At 35.5% G+C, this 22,079-nt stretch overlaps 1 protein-coding gene across 2 annotated transcripts; it reads right to left on the bottom strand.

The window, feature by feature from the left end:
* Positions 1–1,243: 1,243 nt before the first annotated feature.
* On the bottom strand, positions 1,244–21,209 carry UHMK1 (U2AF homology motif kinase 1). Of its 2 annotated transcripts, none has more exons than XM_031936792.1 (8): positions 20,733–21,207; positions 18,245–18,537; positions 17,324–17,515; positions 14,603–14,697; positions 11,753–11,829; positions 11,481–11,579; positions 10,508–10,596; positions 1,244–4,586 (listed from the first exon to the last, which is right to left on the bottom strand). In XM_031936792.1, the coding sequence occupies exons 1-8, from the start codon at positions 20,998–21,000 to the stop codon at positions 4,440–4,442; spliced, it is 1,260 nt and encodes a 419-aa protein (XP_031792652.1). In that variant the 5' UTR covers positions 21,001–21,207; the 3' UTR covers positions 1,244–4,439. The 2 variants fall into 2 exon arrangements, with proteins under 2 accessions (XP_031792652.1, XP_031792653.1); XM_031936793.1 differs by lacking the exon at positions 1,244–4,586 and adding an exon at positions 10,214–10,335 and having other exon boundaries at positions 20,733–21,209.
* Positions 21,210–22,079: the final 870 nt, after the last annotated feature.

Below are 22,079 nucleotides of genomic sequence, written 5' to 3'. Positions count from 1 at the left end.
TAGGGCATTGGTGAAGTTACAATGACTCAATCATCGAAAAATAAAATCAAACTGGAGGGGAGGAGATAAAAAATTCTGCCAGACAACTCTACTTTTCCACCATTATGGCATCAGAAAAGCAAATACAATCAATTTTCTACCAAAAAAAAAAAAAAAAAAAAAAAAAAAAAAAAAAAAAAAAAAAAAAAAAAAAAAAAAGCAGATTAAGTAAATACTGAACCCTTAAGTTCATAACTCATTTTGAAAGTTCTGCCAAGGGAAAAGTCAAATATTATTTCTCCATTTAGAAGATTCACAACCTAAATGGTTATTAATATTTTCCAGTAAATACAAGGCACTTGCTTAAATCTTTGCGTATCCACATCCATTAAGCTAAAATTAGTTATCTAAGTGCATGTACACTTGAATCTATATAATGCCACACCTAGGTGGTCTGCACATCCTAGGTAAGCGTTACATGTAAAGTACATGATAACTTAGTGATGAGTTCTCATGTGCAACTACACTGACAAATTCATTTCCACAAAATATTGTTTTTAAAAATTCAATTTAAAGACATGTTATGTTGCAATAACAACTAATGAACAAACTCAGAATGAGCCCAACTTATAAATAAAGACTTAAATTATAACTCTAATATCAATTATATTTGATAAATAATGCCAAATTAACAGCAGGATGGCATCCTCTTTTTCAGCAGGTTTTAATGCCACACTACTAAATCCCTCAAGAAATATTATGTTGGACACTCTGCTATACAAAATATATCATATTTTTGTCTTGGCCTTTTTTGCACATAAATGCAATGTATTCTAGAAGGCAATTCTAGAATTAGTCAATGAATGTGAGTGATAACATCAATAAAAATAATGTAATTAATGTAAAAGAGAACACATTAAACAAAGATTTCAGGATATTTAAAAGGATATTAAATATTCATTTAATAGAAAGGTAATCTCAGGATTGTTTAGCAGCAGGAATCCTAAAAAGAAGGCAAATCTTTACCTTGGTGAAACTTGGGGGAAGAATATGACCCAAATGAAGGCAGTCTTACTTTCAGCTCAAGTCATAGCAGAAAAAGGAACTCCTCAAAAGATCAGTATCTTGATGATTTCAAGGCAAGGAAGACATCCGATAGTAATAATTTATAGTTTCCTTAATGCAGAAGATTTCATATTCTTTTGTTTCATTGAAATATAATTGACACCAACCATTAGGTAGTACTATTCTTGTAGAATGTGAGGTGTCAAAGTATAATTCAATTAATCAAAGTGACTTCTATTTCCTTTATATACACATGAGTTTTGAAAGTGTCTACTCACAGCACCTTTCACTGAAGGAATCCAAGGGACTATAGGTTGTTTAGAAAAGATTTTATGTATTCACTACTTTTGTGGGAGCATATAATAGCAATCTGATAGTTATGTGTCAATACTACAGAATAGTAAGAGAAATTTAAAAAAAAAAATTCAACTCAATCAGTATTAAGTATGAGAGAATAGCCAAGAAAAGGAAGTATAGGTATAAAATCACAAAAATAATTACCTGAGTTACAATTTGGCCAGGAGGCTAGGGGTTAAGTGATTAAGTGATTAAGACCCCTTTATCCTGCTCCACTGAAAAATGATCAAAAGATCCTTGCTGATTTCAAATCATCAAAATTTTGCCCCACATTTTATCCTAAAAATGAATTGTGAAAATTGCCTTTCAATATTATATGGTCTGACTTCAAAAGATTAAACTATGTTAAAGTTAGGATGGGAAAAAGACCCGCCAATATCATCTTTGGCAGAAATGCTAAACCAAGAGCCATGAAAGGCCTTACAATTTCAAGCACATTGTAAGAGACTATAGGTCTTTCCTTAGTTTTGACAATATTTTTTAAAATCACCTTGGCATTTCAAAATGCTATCACTTAAACTCACCATAATCTATCTTCTTGAGCCCCCAAATTTACCTCAAAATGTTGTGTAATAAAATCCAAAATCTCTGTATTAACCATATAATAGTGTATGGTATGTATACAAAGATGTCGTCAGCAGGAACATCAAGTAAAAAATGCCGAGTTTAGCATCAGAATGCTAGTAGCACATTGAGCTAATAAGCTTAATAGTCTACCTGCAGTTTACTTCTGAGGATATTTTTGGAGAGATGAAAAAGCTATATCTACTGGCATAGAACATATTTCATTAGGAAGAATTTACTTGTGCTCTGTGCCCATCAACCTTCGTGCCTTCAAAGTAAAGACCTGGTATTAAAATCATTACAGAAGCTACCATTAGTATAAAAGGAAGATGAGTTCATGTTTCAGGTAAGCTTAGGTTCTCTGCATCGCTGGAGCTAAGGGTGAATCTTAAATCTAGAAAAAGAAGTCCTAGGAAGGAGATTAAAATAATAGCAATGGGTCTTCATTTAAAAAAACACAGTGCAGCCTCACTATATTGGTATCTCTGGGGCACATGCCATGGGATCATCTTATAGATGAGACTAACTCATAACAAAGTCCTTTCAGTACGTCAATAAATAAGGTCATCTACAACAAATATTATTTTTGTGGAGAAATTCCAATATGACTAAATAACACTTAACAATCCAGATGGCAAATAGACTCATTTAAAATGCTAAAAAAGCCCACTCTAAAATGAAAATTCTAATTAATCTAATTACAATTAGTGGCCTGCACAAGTCATACACAAGGCAAGACTATGAAGAGGGTCAATGCTATCAGTTTCCAATCTGGAAAGAACAAGACATTTTCCTTTTTACAAAAACACTTGGTTCATATAAGGGAACAGACAATTCATATTATTATACAATTTTTTTTACACTCATTAGAAGTTGAGAGCATCAGTGCTATCTATTGATATTCACACTTCCTAATTTTAAAACAGTGAAATCCTTTAAAGGAAACATATTAGGGAAAATAGTCTCAAGCACCACTATGAGGAACATAACTGCATAAACAGAATATACATCTAATTAACTCATTAATATTGAAATCCTCGTATCACATTTGATTTAGCAGCTTAGATTCTGAATCCCTTAGAGCCAAGTACAGAGGTACTTTTCTCTGTCTCTTTGTTCTTCACCTCTCCATTAACAGCGTGTCTCTATTGCTTCCTAAACCATTTGCAGTCTAAAGCCAAAGTCCACTTAGATCCTTCAATTACTGTTTCCACCAAAAAGAAGAGAATATTAAAAAAAGGAAAATTTGACCTTCTACTTCTTTTGCTGACTTTTCTTCGCCTTCTTAAATCTATTATCTAATTCCATCCTTTTGATCCCAGTTCAATTTCCTTACAGCAGAGAAAAGCATAGCTCAAGAAGTCTTACTGCTGGACTTTATGAGTCCTACAAAAGACTGGATGATATGAAAATATTTGTGTAGCAAAACTCCTAAAGTAAATAAATTCCTCAATTCCTTAGATTCACTTTTAAGAGGATTTCAATATATATTTAAAAAAAAAAGTAAGTACAGTTTAGATTTTGCTTTTCCCCTTTCCATTTTTCTTCCAATCCCAAAGCTTGCCATAAACTGCTTGGGAATTAATGGCCTATTTTGAAATATATGGAAATTACAACTGAGCACCTGCGTTACCAAATTCACTTCTCATATCTTATAGGTTTGAGATATATAGGGGAAAATAATAAGCCTAAACTGTATTAACCAACAGAAGATACACATCTGACTGTCAATCATACAAACACACACACAAACATATATGTATATGTACATGTACACGCGCGCATGTGCGAGCGTGCGCGCGCACACACACACACACCCCAGGCTTAAGAATTGTGCAAGATTAATCATTAACTTTCCAATGTAAATGTTTCAATTAAAATAAAAATGTTTAGGTAGCCTCACCAGAATTTCTTTAAAGGAACATTCAGGGCTATAGTAGTCCTTTAAAAAATAAATCACAACTCCATGTTAAAAACCAACTAGTAAATTACTGCCTAAGCATTAATTACTTAATAGTACTGAGAACTTCCAATGCCAGTTATGGATATCAATTATATGAAAAATTACCTGACAAGACAAAAAGAATCTCTAACTGGTGTTAACATCCTAATATTTTTGGTGAAACACTCATTGAAACATGTTATCAAGAACTCTTGTTCCATGACCATATAACTGAATTACTCTTTTCTGGATTCTACATTGAATGTCAGTACCTGCCCTATTGCAGAGATAAGGGATGCCACATGGATCCTATTACCTCAGTGTTTAGGCAGAATTCTGGTCCTGTCCTACTCAGGATGAAATATGATTTAGTTTGCAATCACGGTTTGGAAAACGCGGTAGGCCAATAGGATTAAATATACAAATTACTCCTGTTAGGATGGTAAGCTTCTTTTGCATTCAGATGGGAAACACAATAACCTAGAAAATGGAAGAAGAGGAGCTAACAAGTATCCTGACAGCAGGTCAGTGATTAAAGCAAGGTTTGGTACAGATATCCCCTCTTATAGGCACTCAGTGGGTAGAATGTGGCCACAACAAACTTCCCATCAAACATCCTTCCAGTCAGTAATTTTTGGGCAGCTTTGGAATCGCCGGCATTTGCATATTCAACAAAGACCTAAGAAGGACAGAGAAAGTGATGTTAAGTTTGTTTGCATCAAAAACCCACTGGAACACGTTCTTAAAATACAATTTTACTTAAAAATTTAAATGAAAACGATTACAATGTTACCATATAAACAGTATACAGTTAGACATTGTTAGCCAAAGACAAGTTTAGATGATTCCAGAAAGCAATGTACATTTTCCTAGCAGTAACCTCAATTTTTTAAAAAGAGAAGAAATGGCCAAATAGTCTTTAAATTTTAGCCTAGTGACTGGTCTTTATATATCTGATATGTTGAGATCATCCATTCAAAGGGCAGTTATAGGAGTATTATATACAACCTATACATTGACACCCTACTTCTCTGTCACTGTCTGATGCACAGTGTTTCTATTCTCATCTGAAGTAGAAAGTAAAACAATCTTCACTTTGTGATGTCTGACCCAATAACATCAATACTGTGCTTCAGTACATAAAAGGGTGAGAAACATTTCTTCAGATAATCATTTACAATTTAACACCAAAGTTATAGTAATGGCATTATTCTCTAGATGAATAACCTGTTCACTTCAAATATTGTTGGCCACCTTTTAAACTATAATACTTAGTATCATGTTTGGTTCACAATTATCCCTGCATTTCCTCCTATTAAATAAAGCCTACTTTGGTAGAGGTTTTATAAACTTCAATAATAAATGCTGAGTAGAACATGTAAATTAATATAAGAATTATTCCACAGCTCCTCTGTCACAAATTCCAATTGGCAAGAGATGAATAAAAATTAGATTATGGTTTGAAGAAGGACTTTATTTTTAAGGAACTGCTTAATCACAATTCCAACATCTCTCACCCAGGTAGTCTCTGAGCACAAGAAAGCTAAGTTTATGACATTCCTGGTGATTAAAGATTCTGCCAATATAAAATAAGTCTAGTCTTTATGCAATTAAATCAGGTTTTTAACTAGATTTCCATTGCTGTGTATTCTTCTTATTCTAAATTAAACATAGTTCACGTTCTGGGTTCAGAACATTTACAGCACTTTTATCTGTAATCTCAAGATTTAATTGCTTCTTTGGTTCTGGCTCAAAGTGATTCATTAGGTCTTTTTTGGGGGGGAAAAATTTGTGTTTTATCAAAACATTTGAGGTTTTAACACATTAGTGGTTTTCATCCCCAAAAGGCATTTTTTTCCTCTCAAGAAACATTTTTGAGGCTTAAATCTCACTTGATAAGGCCCACACACAACTTCAAAAATGTAGAATAGCCTCTAAATTGTAGAACGGTTGGCAATCAACATTAATAGAGATAATCTTCTCTGATAGTTTTCTATATCAAACTACAGATTCAAACCAAAAAACTCCTCCCATATCAAAACGAGTCCATTTAAACAGGCATTACTTAAATAGCTATTAGTGAGCATTATGATGTAATAGAGAGGGGAAAAAAACCCCACGGGTTTATGAATCAGGAAATCAAGGTTTAATGCTCACTTCTGCTACTTATTACCTCCCGTCCTTGGGCAAATCATTTAACTTATTAAGATTTCCATATCTTGATCTATAAAATAGGGAAAGCACTGTTTTGGATATGTGTATGAATATGTAAGTACGTATATATGTATACATGTATATGTGAGTTTATATGTAAGTTATTATTTTACCTCAAAGTGTTGATCTGAGAAGCAAATAATAGACATGAAAGCATTCTGGAAATACTATATTTTATGTAATTATAAACTCACGTTATTATCATTTCAAAATCTGATCCTAATTACACTTGGACGTAACATTCTCAAGACTGTCTTGAGGCATTTGTGATAATTTATCATGACAGTCTCATAGATTCACTCTGCCTTAAAGGTCAAAAAAATATATAAAATACATTTGACAATTGCCCTTTATTCCTCGAAGAATATGTTAGAAGCATAGATGTTTCTTGTCTTCAACTAACGTTTTTGTTCCAGCATTTATTCCTTGTATTTGGCTTTCAGCATGTCAACATTCATTTCAATCAATAAATCCAAGGTCACCTAGCTGGAGATGGTGGCAAAACTGCAACTATAATCCAAATTTTTGAATGTCTCCAAGTTCTCATTCTACTATACCACATGCCATTTCCAACAATATCAAATAAGACAAAATGTGATAAAGAGCTCTCTGAATGATTTAAACTTATGATAGAAAATTAAAAAAAAAATCTTACCCACCTTCCAATCAAACAACAAAAAACTACTACATGCTACACCCTGAGGATACAAAGGCAAAACAAAACAATCTCTAGATTTAAGGAGCTCCCATTCTATCAAAGGGAAATCACATGGAGGGATAACAAGACAGATCCAAGGATGGACTTCAGGAAGACTTAAGTTCATCTCTAGCCTCAGGTACTTAGTAGCTATGTGACCCTGGGCAGGTCACATAAATTTTCTATGCCTCATTATTTTCATCTGTAAAATGGACACAAGAATAACCCCTACCTCTAACAGGTTTGTTGAGAATAAAATGAGATGAAATTTGTAAAACACTTTGCAAACCTTAATTTATTATATCCACATTAATTATCATAAACACAATATAAGTAAATACATAGCATTTTTTACATATACTTTTCTTTCAGGTTAAGACATAAGCTCCTTGAAAGGAGAAATTGCTTCATCTTTGGCATTGGTGTCTCCAGTACCTAGGACCATTCTGGACACAGGGCAGGCATTCCATGAAAGCCTGGTGATCAATATAAAGGGTGGCACTAAAGTGAACTTCAAATAGTTCTATGAGGCAGAGGGGAGGAGGGAGGGCCTCTCTGAACAGGGACCAAGCTAACTAGCAGTAGAGAAAAGGAAAGGGAACCTAATATAAGGACAGCAAACATTTGGTATGGTTATAAGATAGAGTTAACATAATAAATCTGCAAAGGTTGACTGGAGCAAACACCAAGGTTTTTAAATGGTAAACAGAGAGAAGAAACATATAGTCATTGCCTTTTTTAAGCAAGGGTATGACTAGGTCAGATTCAAGCTTTATGAGCATCACTCTGGCACTTATATATAGAGGGAATGTTCCAACAATAAGGCCACCATGACATCTCATCAAAAAAGTGATGAAGACCTAATCTAGGATGGTGAAGACAAAGGGATGTTGCAAAAGTGGAACTGACACAACACTAAATTAATTAGATATAGGTGATGGAATGAGTAGTTGAGGATGACTCCTAGGTTAAAACTGATCTGGAAAGACCACAGTATGCTTAACAGCAAATACGAAAGAGAAGAAGGTTTGGGGATAAAAGATGATGAGTTCAGCTTGGGACATATTGTGTTAAAGATTATCTGTGGAACATTCAGTATCAAATGTTAAAAAGGTAATTAGTGAGCACAGATGAGCTCAAGAGCGATTAGGAATGGATATATAGATTTGTGACTCATCTGCATATGGATGATAATTGAATCTGTGGAAGCCGATGAGATTTCTGAGAAAGATGAAATAAAGAGAGAAGAAAAAAGGGCCCAGGATGGAGAGGATGGGGTACAGATAATGATGCAGAAAAGAAGAATGAAATTTAGTATGTTGGGGACAATCACAGAGTTCAGTGCAGTAATGTTTTATTCATAATGGAGGAAATTGGCTTTTTTCTTCTGTTAATTCAATCAACTGAGAAGCAGCTTAGCTTAGTAGCCAGAAGGGCAACTTTTGGAGTCACAAAAATCTAGGTTCCAGTCTTATCTAATACAGATAGGCTATGAAACCGTGGCCAAATCATTTCTCCTTGTTTCAGCATCTCTCTAAGGCCACAAATTATGGAAAGAGTGCTGAAACACATCAGTGAAGAGGCCTTTCAACACTAGGAATGCCCCACATATAAACTAAGTCTGGATTAAAATAATCCACGGTCAGTGAAATTTACAGTAATAAACTCCCTCTATAAAAAGAAGAATGAGAATCTTCAGTTTTGGCAACAATAAAAATTTTCAAGACATAAGTTCCCCCTCCCCCCCCCAATTCACTATCGTTGAATTTCACTTAGAACTACAAGATCATATTGTATAGAAGTGCAAAGAACCTGTAGCATCACGTAGGACAACAGTCTCATTCACATTAGAGATGTGAAAATAGAGGCCTCCAAAGTCACAACTGGTTACTGGCAGTCTGTGCTAAAACCTGGGCTTTCTGACCCTATTTTCACTTTACTTGCCTACTATACTACCTGACCTCTCTAATGATTACTCTATTTTATTTAAGTGTTGCTACTAAAAAATTTCATTATAAAAACCATGCACCAGACAAAAATAGAAATGTAAAATTCACTTAAATCCTGTTTGAATTTAATGCAAATATACAAACTATTTTTTGTGAATATATCTAAAATAATAAATCATCAATAAATACAAATTCTCAATTTCAAGGATATAATTCTATCCCTAATCTTTCTCCTTATCTTGTATGATCAACTGACTGTTTCTATTTTGTTATCTTGTATCACAAAATGATGATGGCAAAAAATGGGAATCATCAATCCCTTCTCCCCACTTTAAGTTCACATTTCTTTCCAAGCTATTTCTTTGGAAAGTACTATTCTACCAGTCACTCAGATTTTTATTCATGACATCATGACAAAAGATATCTTGACTCTTTCCTCATTCTATATCTAATCAGTAGATAAGTCTTTTCAATTCACACAATAATTCATGTCAGTTCTTCTACTCACGATGCTATTAATAGAGTTTAATAGAGTTAATAGAGCACTTTGTAGTCTCACACTTAAGATTATTACAATAGCCCAAATGATTTCTCTGCCTTTACACTTAACTTTCTCCAATTCAACCTCTGCACTGATATGAAAATAATCTTTAGAAACAGCTCTAACCTGCTGCTTTATTCAAACATCTTCTGCTGCCCACAACAGTGACATCAAATTCAAACAAGAAAAGATCTCTCAGGGTGTATGATGATTTAAAAAACCACAAATTAACACTTGTATGATTTACATACATTATTTTTTATTTATTTTGTTAGACATTCCCAATTAATCTGGTTCATGCATTCTTCAGGAGTTTTGCAGGTTACCAGTCCTGATACCTCTGGTCTACAGCATAATCCAGGATAAAATACAAGCTTGTCACAACCTAGCTTTGAAGCCTTTCCACAATTTGTTTTCAACCTGCCTCTCCAGTCTTAACATTATTCCTCTTCATACAGTTTATGTTCCAGCCAAACTGGATTGCTTGTGCCAGCTCTTGGCATATAACTGGTGCTTAATGTATGCTATTTAAGCAGAGACTGGATAGCTAGTTGTTCAAAATTGTTCTAGGAAAGATTCCTTTTGCCACTGAAGTCCCTTTAAACCTCCAGATTCTGCAATTTCTATACCTACAATTCTATAACACAAGTCCCTACAACCTGTCCCTACATGGCCGGAAGGCATCATCACCTCATTTTTGTATTTCAGAATCAGGTGTCATTTCTGTAATACTTTTTCTGACTCCTCGAGTTTGGTGTTGTCTCACTTTCCTCGAACTGTCTTGCATATATTATTATTAAACTCTGTTTATCTCTGTATATGTGTGGAGCTGGAAGGGACCAAGAGGCCATTTAACCCAATCTTCTTATTTTACAGATAAGGAAACTAAGGCTAAGATGCTCAGTGATTTGCCCAAGTTTATCTGGTAGTAAGTAAGGGAGAAATTCTGAACCTGGATCCTTTGATTCCAAAGCCAGTGTTTTTCCCACTTTACCATATGTTCCATCCTTCAGCAAAGTATAAGTTCCTTAAAAAAAAAAAAAAAAAATTGCTCCATCTTTGGCTCTGAATCTTCAGCATTAAATGTGGGGTACTTTACAGGCAAGTGCTTAGAAAATGTCAAAATAAGAAATATATTTTTAAATACTCATTGAAGTCCTGTGGATTATACCTCTCTTGCTCCCACACCATCTCCTTACCTGACCTCTGCCAGGATTCTCCTTTGGAACAAGCAGAGACACCACTGGCCCATACTTCTGACACTCCTCTCTCACATCTTCTACCACATCTGATTATTAGAGCAAAATGAGAGTAACTGCCTTGCTTAATTCACAAACTTTATTATAACATTTTAATGTTCAATACCATTTATATAGCACTCTGAAGTCTGTCAAATACTTAGCACAAATGTAAACTCATTTGATTTAGAATATGAACTAGTTGTGAAATAAGAAACCAAGGTACTTTCTCTAGTACTTTAATGTTCAGTGTAATGTTCAGCTCCTCATGGAACAAACTACTTGAACACTGCAAATATAATCATAAGATGTTGCCCATATAAAATAATGCAAATTTAAGTATTTCAGTAAAGATTATCTTATTACTATATCAGAGACATTGGAAGCATAAAACTTACAAAATTTTAATAGTATGAAAATCTTTAATTTCAGCCCTATATAGCTGGCATAGAAAATGTTACATGTGATCCTGTCTCTAAGGAACATATAAAGGAAGATATAAAATGCCCACAAATGTAAAATAAACATAGAAAAAGCATGGTCTAAAATTAATAATAGCTGTTAGAATTGTTCACTTGGCTAAATATGAGGAAGGCTGGAAGGAGGTGTTCAAGGCAATAACTGGGAGAAGTTTCATAGAAAGAGAAGTTTGAAGCAAAATTTTAAGTGAGAGTTGAAAGGGACAGTATTAAAAATGGGAAGGATGAAACCCAAACCTAGGAGCAGGTATGTAGAGTATAGTGAAAAAGAAAAGAAAAAAGGAACTGATAAGACAGGAAAAGGTATCTCATGAGCAATTCTGAAAGATCTGAAGACAAAACAAAATAAATGTCCTGAAGCTAATCTTAATGTTAATAATACCTATCTAAAAACTCAAACCAGCAGCCCTCCCTCATTTTCTCTTAAGATCACAGAGAAGTTATTACAGATTTACCTTCATATTCTTCCTCATTCTCAAGATAGTCATCATCCAACACATTCAACAATCTTAGCACAGGAGTAGGAAGCATTACCAAATCTTCAATATGAGGGGCTATTAAAACAGATTACATTGTTAAATGAGAACACTCTGGAAAAACAATTTGGTAGATAGCAGTAAAAAGACAAAAGGAAAAGTGAATTGACTGAGAACATTCATTAGCTCCAATAATACAGGTAATTTTCAACTGATCAAAAGAGAATTTATGCTTTACAAGTATCACTTACCAAAAGGAATGCTAAAAAAAGGACTGCACAAGGCCATGTCAGCTGGAATTCTTCTGCCTGGATCATCATGAAGCATGCTAAAATAGGAAAGAATTTTTCTTCTTTAATTTAATGTCTCTAAAATACAAAATAATATTTTTAAAAGTTCCTGACATCATTGCAACTTTAACAGTGAGAGAAAAAAGAGAAACTGAATTTAAAGTTAACTTAAGCTGCTCTATATTCATCTGAAATGATAAATATAATCTACAATAATATTAAAGAGTCACAATTTTCACTAGAATCTTCTTTCCATTTGCACCCATAAGTTCACTGATTATCGACTTCTGATTAATAAGTTCAGCGAAATTTGGGAGAGAAAAAGTAAAATTCAGCAATTTGAATTACTGCATTTCTTCATAGGCATTTTCACAAGTATTATATTTTACCCTTAAAAAAATGCTGGTGAGGGGGAGGGAAAATAGGAGCAAGTAATGAATATGTTTATTTCACTTGATGGATGGCAAAACCAAGGCATAAAGAGATTAAGCAACTGATTCAAAATTAAACACTAAATTAAGCATCAACTTGGTGCAATTGTCCTACTGGCCATCAGGAAAATTTCAAGATTAGGCAAGAACCTCAAAGAGTCTACAATTTGGGGGGTGAGGGAGGACAGGAGAAAGAAAAGACACAAACATAAACAACTCTGATCTACAATGCCTTTTGTCAAATATGTGGCAGAGGTACAAAACAATCCTCTGATATGAAGGACTGGGAAATACCTTCTGGCTGAGTAAAATTATGAAAGAAAGGGGGCAGGGGATTCTGCAGTCTTAGGGAGCTATAAAGCACAGAGACAGCAGTGGATCAGTTCACACAAAGGGTATGCTCTTGGAACAAAGACCAGCCCTGAGTACTAAGAGTGAAGTCTAAAAAGAGAGAGTGGCAGGCAGTACCAAGAGTGTGATTAGTTCCTCCTCAGATATAGCCTATCTGAAGCTCTCCCTTTGAGCATATCTTCATTCTTCCCATGAATTTTTTTTTTTTTATAAGCTCTCCTTCATACTCCCTGCCTGTTCTCCCAACTAACAAGTAAACTCTATGACAGCAGGTCTTGTCTTTCCCCTTCGTGTTTCTAGAACTAAGCACACAATATCTGAAAGAACTACATAAATACTTGCTGAATTAAAATGAATTGTGCAGGGCCTTGAACACACACCACCAACTTTACTCAATAGTTTACCTCAAACTACAGAAAATTTCTGAGTAGGAGAGAGATATATATCAATTCAATGCATAATTTGCCCAAGATAAATTTTCTCAAATAATAAAGTCAACAATCAGACTTAAATCTCCTAATTTTTTATTCTAGTCTCTTTCTATTAGGTTGTTCTGTCTTTCAAAAAATATGTATCAGTTATTCAGTTCAGTCAAGAATGAATATAGGTTGCTACAATAGCAAATGATTTATCAAATACTAGATTATTATGGTCATTTAACACTGAGCCCTGTGTACCTAATTATTCCACTGATCCACCACTCTCTTTTTTAGACAGTGCCATAGAATTTTGACGACTGTTACTTTATAATTTTGAGATACGATATGGCTAGGCTATCTTCCTCTAATACTTTTTTCATTAATTCCCTAGATGTTCCTGACCTTTTGTTCTGGCAAATGAATTCTACTATTACTTTATATAGCTCCATACAGTAGTTTTTTGGAAGTTTGATTTGTGTGGTATTAAATAAGTAAATTAATTTAGGCAAATTTATTATTTTTATATTGACAGCCTACCCATAAGCAATTGATATTTTTCTAATTGTTTAGATCTGATATTATTTATGTGAAAAGTGTTTTATAACTGTGTTCATACAGTTTCTGGGTTTGTACTGGCAGTTAAGACTCCTAAATCATATTGTTTACAGTTATTTTAAATGAAACAGCAAATGATTTAAACCAATCCCAAATAATTTAAAGTTAATTTGAAATTCTGTAAATCTATGTGTAAAAAAAAAAATGTGAAACCATAATTAATCAAGACATTTATTCTTTCATTACTTCCCTCTTTATCATGCTCACTTACACTCCATATGTCCAGAAACAAAAAATGCCATCTTAATATGCCACATTATTATTTACTTAAAATACACAATGTACTTGGATTTATTTGAAAGATATCAGAAACATTCCTGCCCCCACCCAAAGGCTCTTAAAAACAAAAAATTTTGTAAAGTCTTGATGTTATAAAAAGACTTTTTGTTTTAAACTTCATAGCTAACACTGTATTTCACTTTGTCATCTAATAAAAGACCTTACGATGTTCTCCTTCTCCCTAAAGTATATACCTCTTCCCAAAGCATCAAGGGGCCAAATTTTGTTTTTTATTTATTTATTTATTTATTTTTCCAGCAGTTAATGAACAGTCATCAGGTCAAAGTTTTAGAAAGGGCACAGCACCTGATTCTCAATAAAAAGAAGCTATTAACTTCCGAATACAACATTAATAACAGATGACATTGAACTATCACTTCTTACTTCAAGATTCCCAGAGCACTTTTACTTCATCTGCCCCTCTGTGAGGCAGGTACTATTATTGTTCCAACATTTCACAGTTAAGAAATCATCACATATATGGAGTTAAGGAATTTTCAAGGAGGCATACACTTTCTTACCAAATGTCTAAGCCCTGACCCCATATCCAGCACTATACCATACCATGATGTAGCAGTTAAGCCATCTCAAAACCCTAACTCTTCATACAAAGTAACTTCTATAAGATACACAAATAAGTCTTAAGAGAGCAAAAACTCTTGTGTCTGAACAACCTCATTGCTGTTTCTGGCTAAATTAAGAAGTGTGTAATGTACCTTTTGATAAGGTCTCTGAGGTGATAGGCTGGGATTGCAGAGGTCACCACAGCTTTACTGGCAAATATATGATCAATGATAGCTGAACTGTTTGCCTGAGGGAGAAAGAAAGAAAGAGATAGGAAGAAGAGGCCATCTTCTGATAATGTGATTAAATTATATTAGTATTCCTTATGCATTGAATATTTCTTATAACAGTATATTAAGTATTATGGGGATAAAAAAATATAAGTCATAGTGTCAGGCCTCAGTGATCTTACAACATAAGTATAATTAGAGATAGATGATGTATAAATGAACTCTAGCATAAAAACAACTGCATAATATTATTGTTCAGTCGTTTCAGTCATGTCTGACTCTTTGTGATCTCATTTGGGGTTTTCTTGACGAAGATATAGGAGTGATTTACCATTTCCTTTTCTAGTTCACTTAATAGCTGAGTAAACTGAGGCAAACAATGAAGTGATGTGCCCAGGATCTAGCTTGTAGCTATCAAGTGTCTGAAACTACATTAAAACTCGGGAAGATAAATCCCCTTTACTCTAGGTCTGGCACTCTGTCCACTGCGCCACCTAACATTCAGATGTGTAATAGCAAAATTCAAATGGATGTGATCATGAAGAACAAACTTATTAAACAGATACTTTGTGGAGTGATTCTTAAATTTCTAACTTTCTTCAGATCCGTCTCTTCATCCTGTTCAGTAACTACACAACACCAAACAGCTGTATTACTAAATAATGAATTAGTATAAGATGACAGAGGAAGGCAATGATTTGATTTGTGAGCTTTCCTGCCTATTTAATTGAAGACTCTTAGGTATCATTCTCCTTTGTAATTATTGGTTTGAAAATTCATACCTGTTCTTTATTACATTGAATGAAAAACATAGTCTAGAAATGTCTGTAGCATGTGATAAGAATCTGGACCTCATAGAAGATATTTTTTTAGTGCCAAAAGAATCTATGGAACTAGTCAGATATATTACCTACATCTAAAGGTTCAAAGAACTGAGATGTACTTTCTACATGTTCACTTGTATTTAAAACATGTATCTTTTCCAACTCTGACATATATTTATATGTGTGAGTATGCACACACACACACACACACACACACACACACACATATACCCATATATACATATATCTATCTTGTGACAAATAAAGACCCTTTCTGATTTCTAGCAGTCTTGTTCATCTTTTTGTATATTTCATTTACAACTGTATCTCTCTCCTGATGTATCTCATCTTTTCTTGCTCATCTTTTTGTATGATATATTTCATTTACAACTGTATCTCTCTCCTGATGTATCTCATCTTTTCTTGCTCATCTTTTTGTATGATATATTTCATTTACAATTGTATCTCTCTCCTGATGTATCTTATCTTTTCTTGCTCATCTTTCTGTATATTTCATTTACAATTGTATCTCTCTCCTGATGTATCTCATCTTTTCTTGCTCATCTTTTTGTATGATATATTTCATTTACAACTGTATCTCTCTCCTGATGTATCTCATCTTTTCTTGCTCATCTTTTTGTATGATATATTTCATTTACAATTATATCTCTCTCCTGATGTATCTCATCTTTTCTTGCTCATCTTTTTGTATATTTCATTTACAATTGTATCTCTCTCCTGATGTATCTCATCTTTTCTTGCTCATCTTTTTGTATGATATATTTCATTTACAATTGTATCTCTCTCCTGATGTATCTCATCTTTTCTTGCTCATCTTTTTGTATGATATATTTCATTTACAATTGTATCTCTCTCCTGATGTATCTCATCTTTTCTTGCTCATCTTTTTGTATGATATTTCATTTACAATTGTATCTCTCTCCTGATGTATCTCATCTTTTCTTGCTCATCTTTTTGTATGATATATTTCATTTACAATTGTATTTCTCTCCTGATGTATCTCATCTTTTCTTGCTCATCTTTTTGTTTGATATATTTCATTTACAATTGTATCTCTCTCCTGATGTATCTCATCTTTTCTTGCTCATCTTTATGATATATTTCATTTACAATTGTCTTCTGTGTCAGGCTTCATTCCACAAAGTAAATACTAACAGCACATACTAGGTGAGTATTCCTTCCATGCCTTGCAATGCCAGGATTATAATGAGCAGGAGTTGGGATCGATCTCTGTTCTGTTGTAATACAAAATACTGGCTCAGAGACTCAATAAATACTTGCTGACAGATCGTAAAAGTCATTTGAATTTCTTGGCATGGCATTATATAATATCATGACTAACTTCCCAAAGGTACTAAAATTACTAAAAAAGGCATTTTACATTTGTGTTGAATTTTACATTCAAAACTTTTTATGGCTGCCTTTTGTTCCATAGAGCACTCTTTTCTCCTTAACTACCCACCCTTTTACTAGATAATCTCTTATCACAAAGAAAAACATTTCAAGTACTTTACATTCTTCAAGCATTTGACATATATTATCTCGTTCAATTTTCATAATGGCTCTTTAGGGTAATCAAGGATTACAAACATTATCCCCATTACAGAGATGAGAAAACTCAGCCCCAAAGAAAGGGACTTGTTAATAGTTGCACTGACAGTTAACAGCAGAGAGTAGGAGAAGAGAGATCATAAGAGTTTTTTCAGACTGACTATTCTTATGTAAGTAGTATATTTACATAGGTCAATATGAGGGAAATAGCTATAAACAAACTCAAAATCATTATGAGCCAACTCACCTTCCATTCCTGAGATCTGACCGTATGTTTCAGTTTCATTCCTGAGAACATTTCCAGTAAGATGATTCCGAGGCTCCACAAATCAACAGCTGAGGTACATTCCGTTTCACTCTGTAACCCAGCCTGGGCCAAACAATTCTGCAATTCTGCTTCTGGAGCCCGATACCCGTCTGTCTGGATATACTTTACATCCTAAAGATGAGTAAGAACGAACAATACAAACCAATTCAGAGGAGAAAGAGCTTCCATGTCCCATATTTTTATCATACATACAATGTATCCTTTCTAATAACCCAATGACAAATCAGTAGTGGTGTTGGCATCATGAACTTTTGGCAGAGTAGTTAACCTGTTCCTACAATTAAGGACATTACCTATGTTTAGATTTCCAAGGTAATAAATGAAGAAAAGTACATTTAGAAAGAATTTTCACACTTCATGAAGAACTAACAAATGAAGGCACTTAACAGAGACCCATTAAACCCAATAAAATGAAATGATAAAAGGATCCTGTTAAAGTTATGAGCTGAATTCTGGTAGGAAGACCCTTAACAAACATTAGGATCACAACAATCCGGCAGATAATCCTGCAGGCACCTTTCAAATATTATCATAGAGAACTCTTTAAATTTTTTTTTCTTCTACCAACAAATATTTCGATACTTCTGCATTTGCAACTTTTCTTTTTCTTTTTTTTAAGGCAGTAGCAACAAAAGAAATACAAAGACTCATTTCAGTGCCCTCAGGAAACTTGCTAGACACAAAAGAAATCTTCTTCACTTCTTCCATGGCATTCCATTCTATCATATAAAATTGTTGTCAAATTACAGTTAATTCACTCCTGCTATGAAATATATCTGTGGATTGGCCCAGCTTACTAAATTATGTTGCTTTAACTATGAAAAAAGGACAGTCTCATACCTGATTGCCTTCTTTGAAGCTAAGACCAAAGTCAATGAGTTTAAAGCACTCATTTTCTGCACTCCATAGTATATTACGTGGCTTTAGGTCTGCATGGACATAACCCTCATGATGAAGAAAAGCCAGGGCCTCCAAAACATCTCTGGCACAGTGCTGGATCATCCACATGGAACACCCTTGGTGACTAGAATATAAAAGCAGTTCCGAAACACTGACATCCAGTAGTTCAAGAAGTAGACAGCGTGATGGCATATTTGGAGAAAACTGGATCGTAAATACTCCATACAGGGTCACTAAAACAATACGGATGGAGGAGAAGTTATAGTGTGTCTTATTGACAAGGATAATACTAAAAGATAAACACATCTTCTAATAACAAGTACTTTGGTAGCCAGGTTGAAACACACACATTTAATTGAATATAATAGTCTTTAAAAGTTAATTGCAAGGGGGCAGCTAGGTGGCGCAGTGGATACAGCACCAGCCCTGAAGTCAGGAGGACCCGAGTTCAAATGTGATCTCAAGACACTTAACACTTTCTAGCTGTGTGACCCTGGGCAAATAACTTAACCCCAATTGTCTCAGCCAAAAAAAAAAAAAAAAAAAAAAAATGCAAAATATATAAACTATTACAAATAATTTCTGTACTGTAATTACAAGTAATTTCAAATTCAACAAGCACTAGGTAATGATAGAATATGAATTTAGAAAGCAAATACTGATCAATAAACAAAATGAATGCCACAAGACAAAACAAATCAATCTCTTTGGGGAGGGAGCAGTAAGAGTATCTTGACATTAAATGTCAGTTTATTATCTGTGACTTTAATTGGAATCATTAGTCACATTTAAAGAGGTAGGATGGTAGAATCAGATAGAAAGCTAGTTATAGGGCCAAGGAGACCTGAGTTGAAGACTAGTTTCTAATATATATTCAATATGTGACCCAGGATATGTCACAACATCTAAGTGCTGCAGACAAAATGTAGATTAGAGGGAATTCCTTTAAGAGTTTTTTATGCCAGTGAGCTCAGGTCCAGTTCCTATGCCCTTAGTCACTTAACAAATTGGGGACGCTGAAAAACATTTAAACTCAAATTTTCAAAGAATTTTAGTAAGTTTTTTTAGGACTGAAAAATGAATTTTACCACCTTAACATTATTTTAAATTCCTTTTCATATTTACTAGTGTCATAGACATCAGAAAAATAGAAATACATCACTAATAGTATGAATTTTTTCTTTAAAAAAAGGAATTTGAAAACTGCCAGCAAACCAAAAAGGGAAAGTGCTGCCTTTTGTTATAAGAGCTATAGATAATCCTATGTTCCTCGAGAGCCATAGGCAATTTTCATAGCCAGTCTTCAATAATAATTACATTTCACATAATAGGAAAAAAAATCATATTTGTAATCTTATAATATCGACAAAAACATAAAAATGACCCTATTTTCAGACCTATTTCATGACTATACCTTCATAATATAGGACAGTTTAGTTTTCTTGAAAAGGATTCTATATTTCAAAGAGATCATCTAGAAGACAGATAACTACGTTAGCATCACAGACTTAGAGCTATAAAGATTCTTATGGATCATCAAATCTAACTCATTTTCTAGAATAAGAAACTGAAAGCTGCATGGAAGCCAGTGAGCAGGATGTGGCAAGATCAGATTTCCAAAACTAACTCTTGCTTCCCAGGGTTACTGTTTAGATAAAACAAGATAATTTTGTATAGCAGTTTGCAAACCTTAAGGAACTACATAAATGGTAGGTGTTATTGTAATAATATTAAATAACAGCTATTAATAACTTGTCCATAGTCATACATTTATGCTAATAAATAACAGCTATTATTTACTCAAGGTCTTCCAATTCCAGATTCATTTATTAATTCAATAAACACTAAAATAAGCCGGAGAAGGAAATGGCAAACCAAGCCAGTACAAACCACAAATAGGGTCAAAGGATTGAGCAACAAACAACAAAAACATTTATTAAGCACCCACTACATAAGAGGTAGTGGTTTTTCCACTTCTTTTAAATGCATCTACATATTTATGGGCAAACCAAACACGTCAGATTCAGAAAACAATACCTGGGGAGATTCTTCTCCACAATTGACAATTATGTCAATTAATGGCAGTCCCAAGCCACAGATGGGGGACCTAACTGAAAAGTACTTACATTATGGGCACCCTTCCTTTTCCAGAGCTTAAAGACAATGCCTGACACTTAATAAACGTTTAATGAATTGAAAACGCCTATTGGGGAGGTTAACTTGGGGAGCTACAACGGCCCACTCGGAAGCTGACTCTGGTGGGGTTCTGTCCTCCACCCAGCCCCTAACTGGAAATCTCCGGAGAGCTCACAGCGGCCTCTATGGGGAAAGGACGACTAAAAGAGGAGGTCCTGGCGCAAAGGAGTGGCCCCTGGCCGTGGGGGAGGGGGAAGTGACCCGGGGCGCGGGGGGCCGCGGTGACCGTTACCGATGTTTCGGTGGCCCTGTAACTGCTCCAGCGCCGCCCTCTCCTTGCGGAAGCCGTATTCGGCGGCCGAGGCGGCAGCCCCGGTGGTGCCGGGCGGCAGGAATTGCTTGAGGGCCCCGGGCGGCGATCCGGGAGTCCCGCAGCAACGCACCCGGTACACGGAGGCAGAGGAGCCGCTGCCCAGCCGGCTCTGCACCTGCCAGAGCCGTCCGAAGGCCTCCAGGAAACGGGGCGGCTCCGCGCCCCACACGCAACCAGACCCCGCCATGGCGGGCAGAGAGGAAGGCGGGAGACGGGCAGGAGAGCTGGCGCGGAGCCCAGGACAGGCCGGCGGGGCCCGCGGTCACATCCCCGTCCGCCGGGCTAGCAACTCCGCCGCCTGACGGACGGCCGTAGCGACCAGCGCGACGGTAGAAACCTCAGGCCGCCATGACAGCGGAAACCTCCTGGGGTTGCCGGAAATCGAAGAAGAGCCAATTCGAAAGCAGCACAAACAAAGCGGGCGGGGCCAATACAGAACGGACATGCGCAGTTAAGAGGTAGCTTTGACAGGCGTTTGATAGCTGGGGGAGAAGTGAGAGATGATGGGAAGAGAAGGGCCCAGTGCTGGTCTTCCAATGGACACCCGGACCCCGGGGTGACAGCGCCTGCCTCATCGAAGGACCCGCGAGGAAATGTCTCCTTGTCTTTATTCATTTAAATTAAATCAAATGAGATATTCATAAAGCGCTCGACACAGAGCCTGGCGTGTAGTAGGCGCTTAATAAATGTTTGTTTCCTTTCCCCACCCCCTTCTTATCCCTCTGTGTTTGTGGGGGAGTTGGCACGGCCGGAAGCATCTGGTGTCCCAGGAGCCTGCCAGCTGCCTCTGGCATCCTCATATCAGTTCGTAACAGTCTTTTAAAAAGCACATATTCTACACTATAAAATGGCAGATCAGATTAAATGTGAATGATCAGTTTTGGCCGGAGATGATTGAGAAGGAAACATCTCTGACGTCTCTGTAGAGAGGTGGAGGCCTACCAAGAGGGAGACACATTTACTGCCAGATGGCTGGGAAGGAAGGAAGGAAGGAAGGAAGGAAGGAAGGAAGGAAGGAAGGAAGGAAGGGGAGGAAAGAGGGAGAGACGGAAAGAAAAAAGGAGAGGGAGGGAAAGAAGGAAAAGGTGAAGGAAAAAGAAAGGAAGGGGAAAGGGAAGAAAAGGAAAGGGGAAAGGATAAGAAAGAAAAGGGAAAAGAAAAAAGGGAAAGAAAAGGAAGAAAGAAGAAAAGGAAAAAGAAGGGGAAAAGAAAAAGGGAAAGGGAAGAGGAGAAAAGTGGAAAGGGAAAGAAAAAGAAAGAAAGAAG

The sequence above is a fragment of the Sarcophilus harrisii genome, chromosome 4, assembly GCF_902635505.1.
Source record: "Sarcophilus harrisii chromosome 4, mSarHar1.11, whole genome shotgun sequence".
NCBI lineage: Eukaryota > Metazoa > Chordata > Mammalia > Dasyuromorphia > Dasyuridae > Sarcophilus > Sarcophilus harrisii.
This window is presented reverse-complemented; position numbering and strand designations above follow the sequence as displayed.

Coding starts and splice junctions, on each gene's coding strand:
- UHMK1 (XM_031936792.1), bottom strand. CDS start 21,000: ATGGCGGGGTCTGGTTGCGTGTGGGGCGCGGAGCCGCCCCGTTTCCTG. Junction 11,830..14,602: donor CTCAGAGACCTTATCAAAAG/GTACATTACACA, acceptor TTCCTATTTTAG/CATGCTTCATGATGATCCAG. Junction 10,597..11,480: donor GAATGAGGAAGAATATGAAG/GTAAATCTGTAA, acceptor TCTAATAATCAG/ATGTGGTAGAAGATGTGAGA.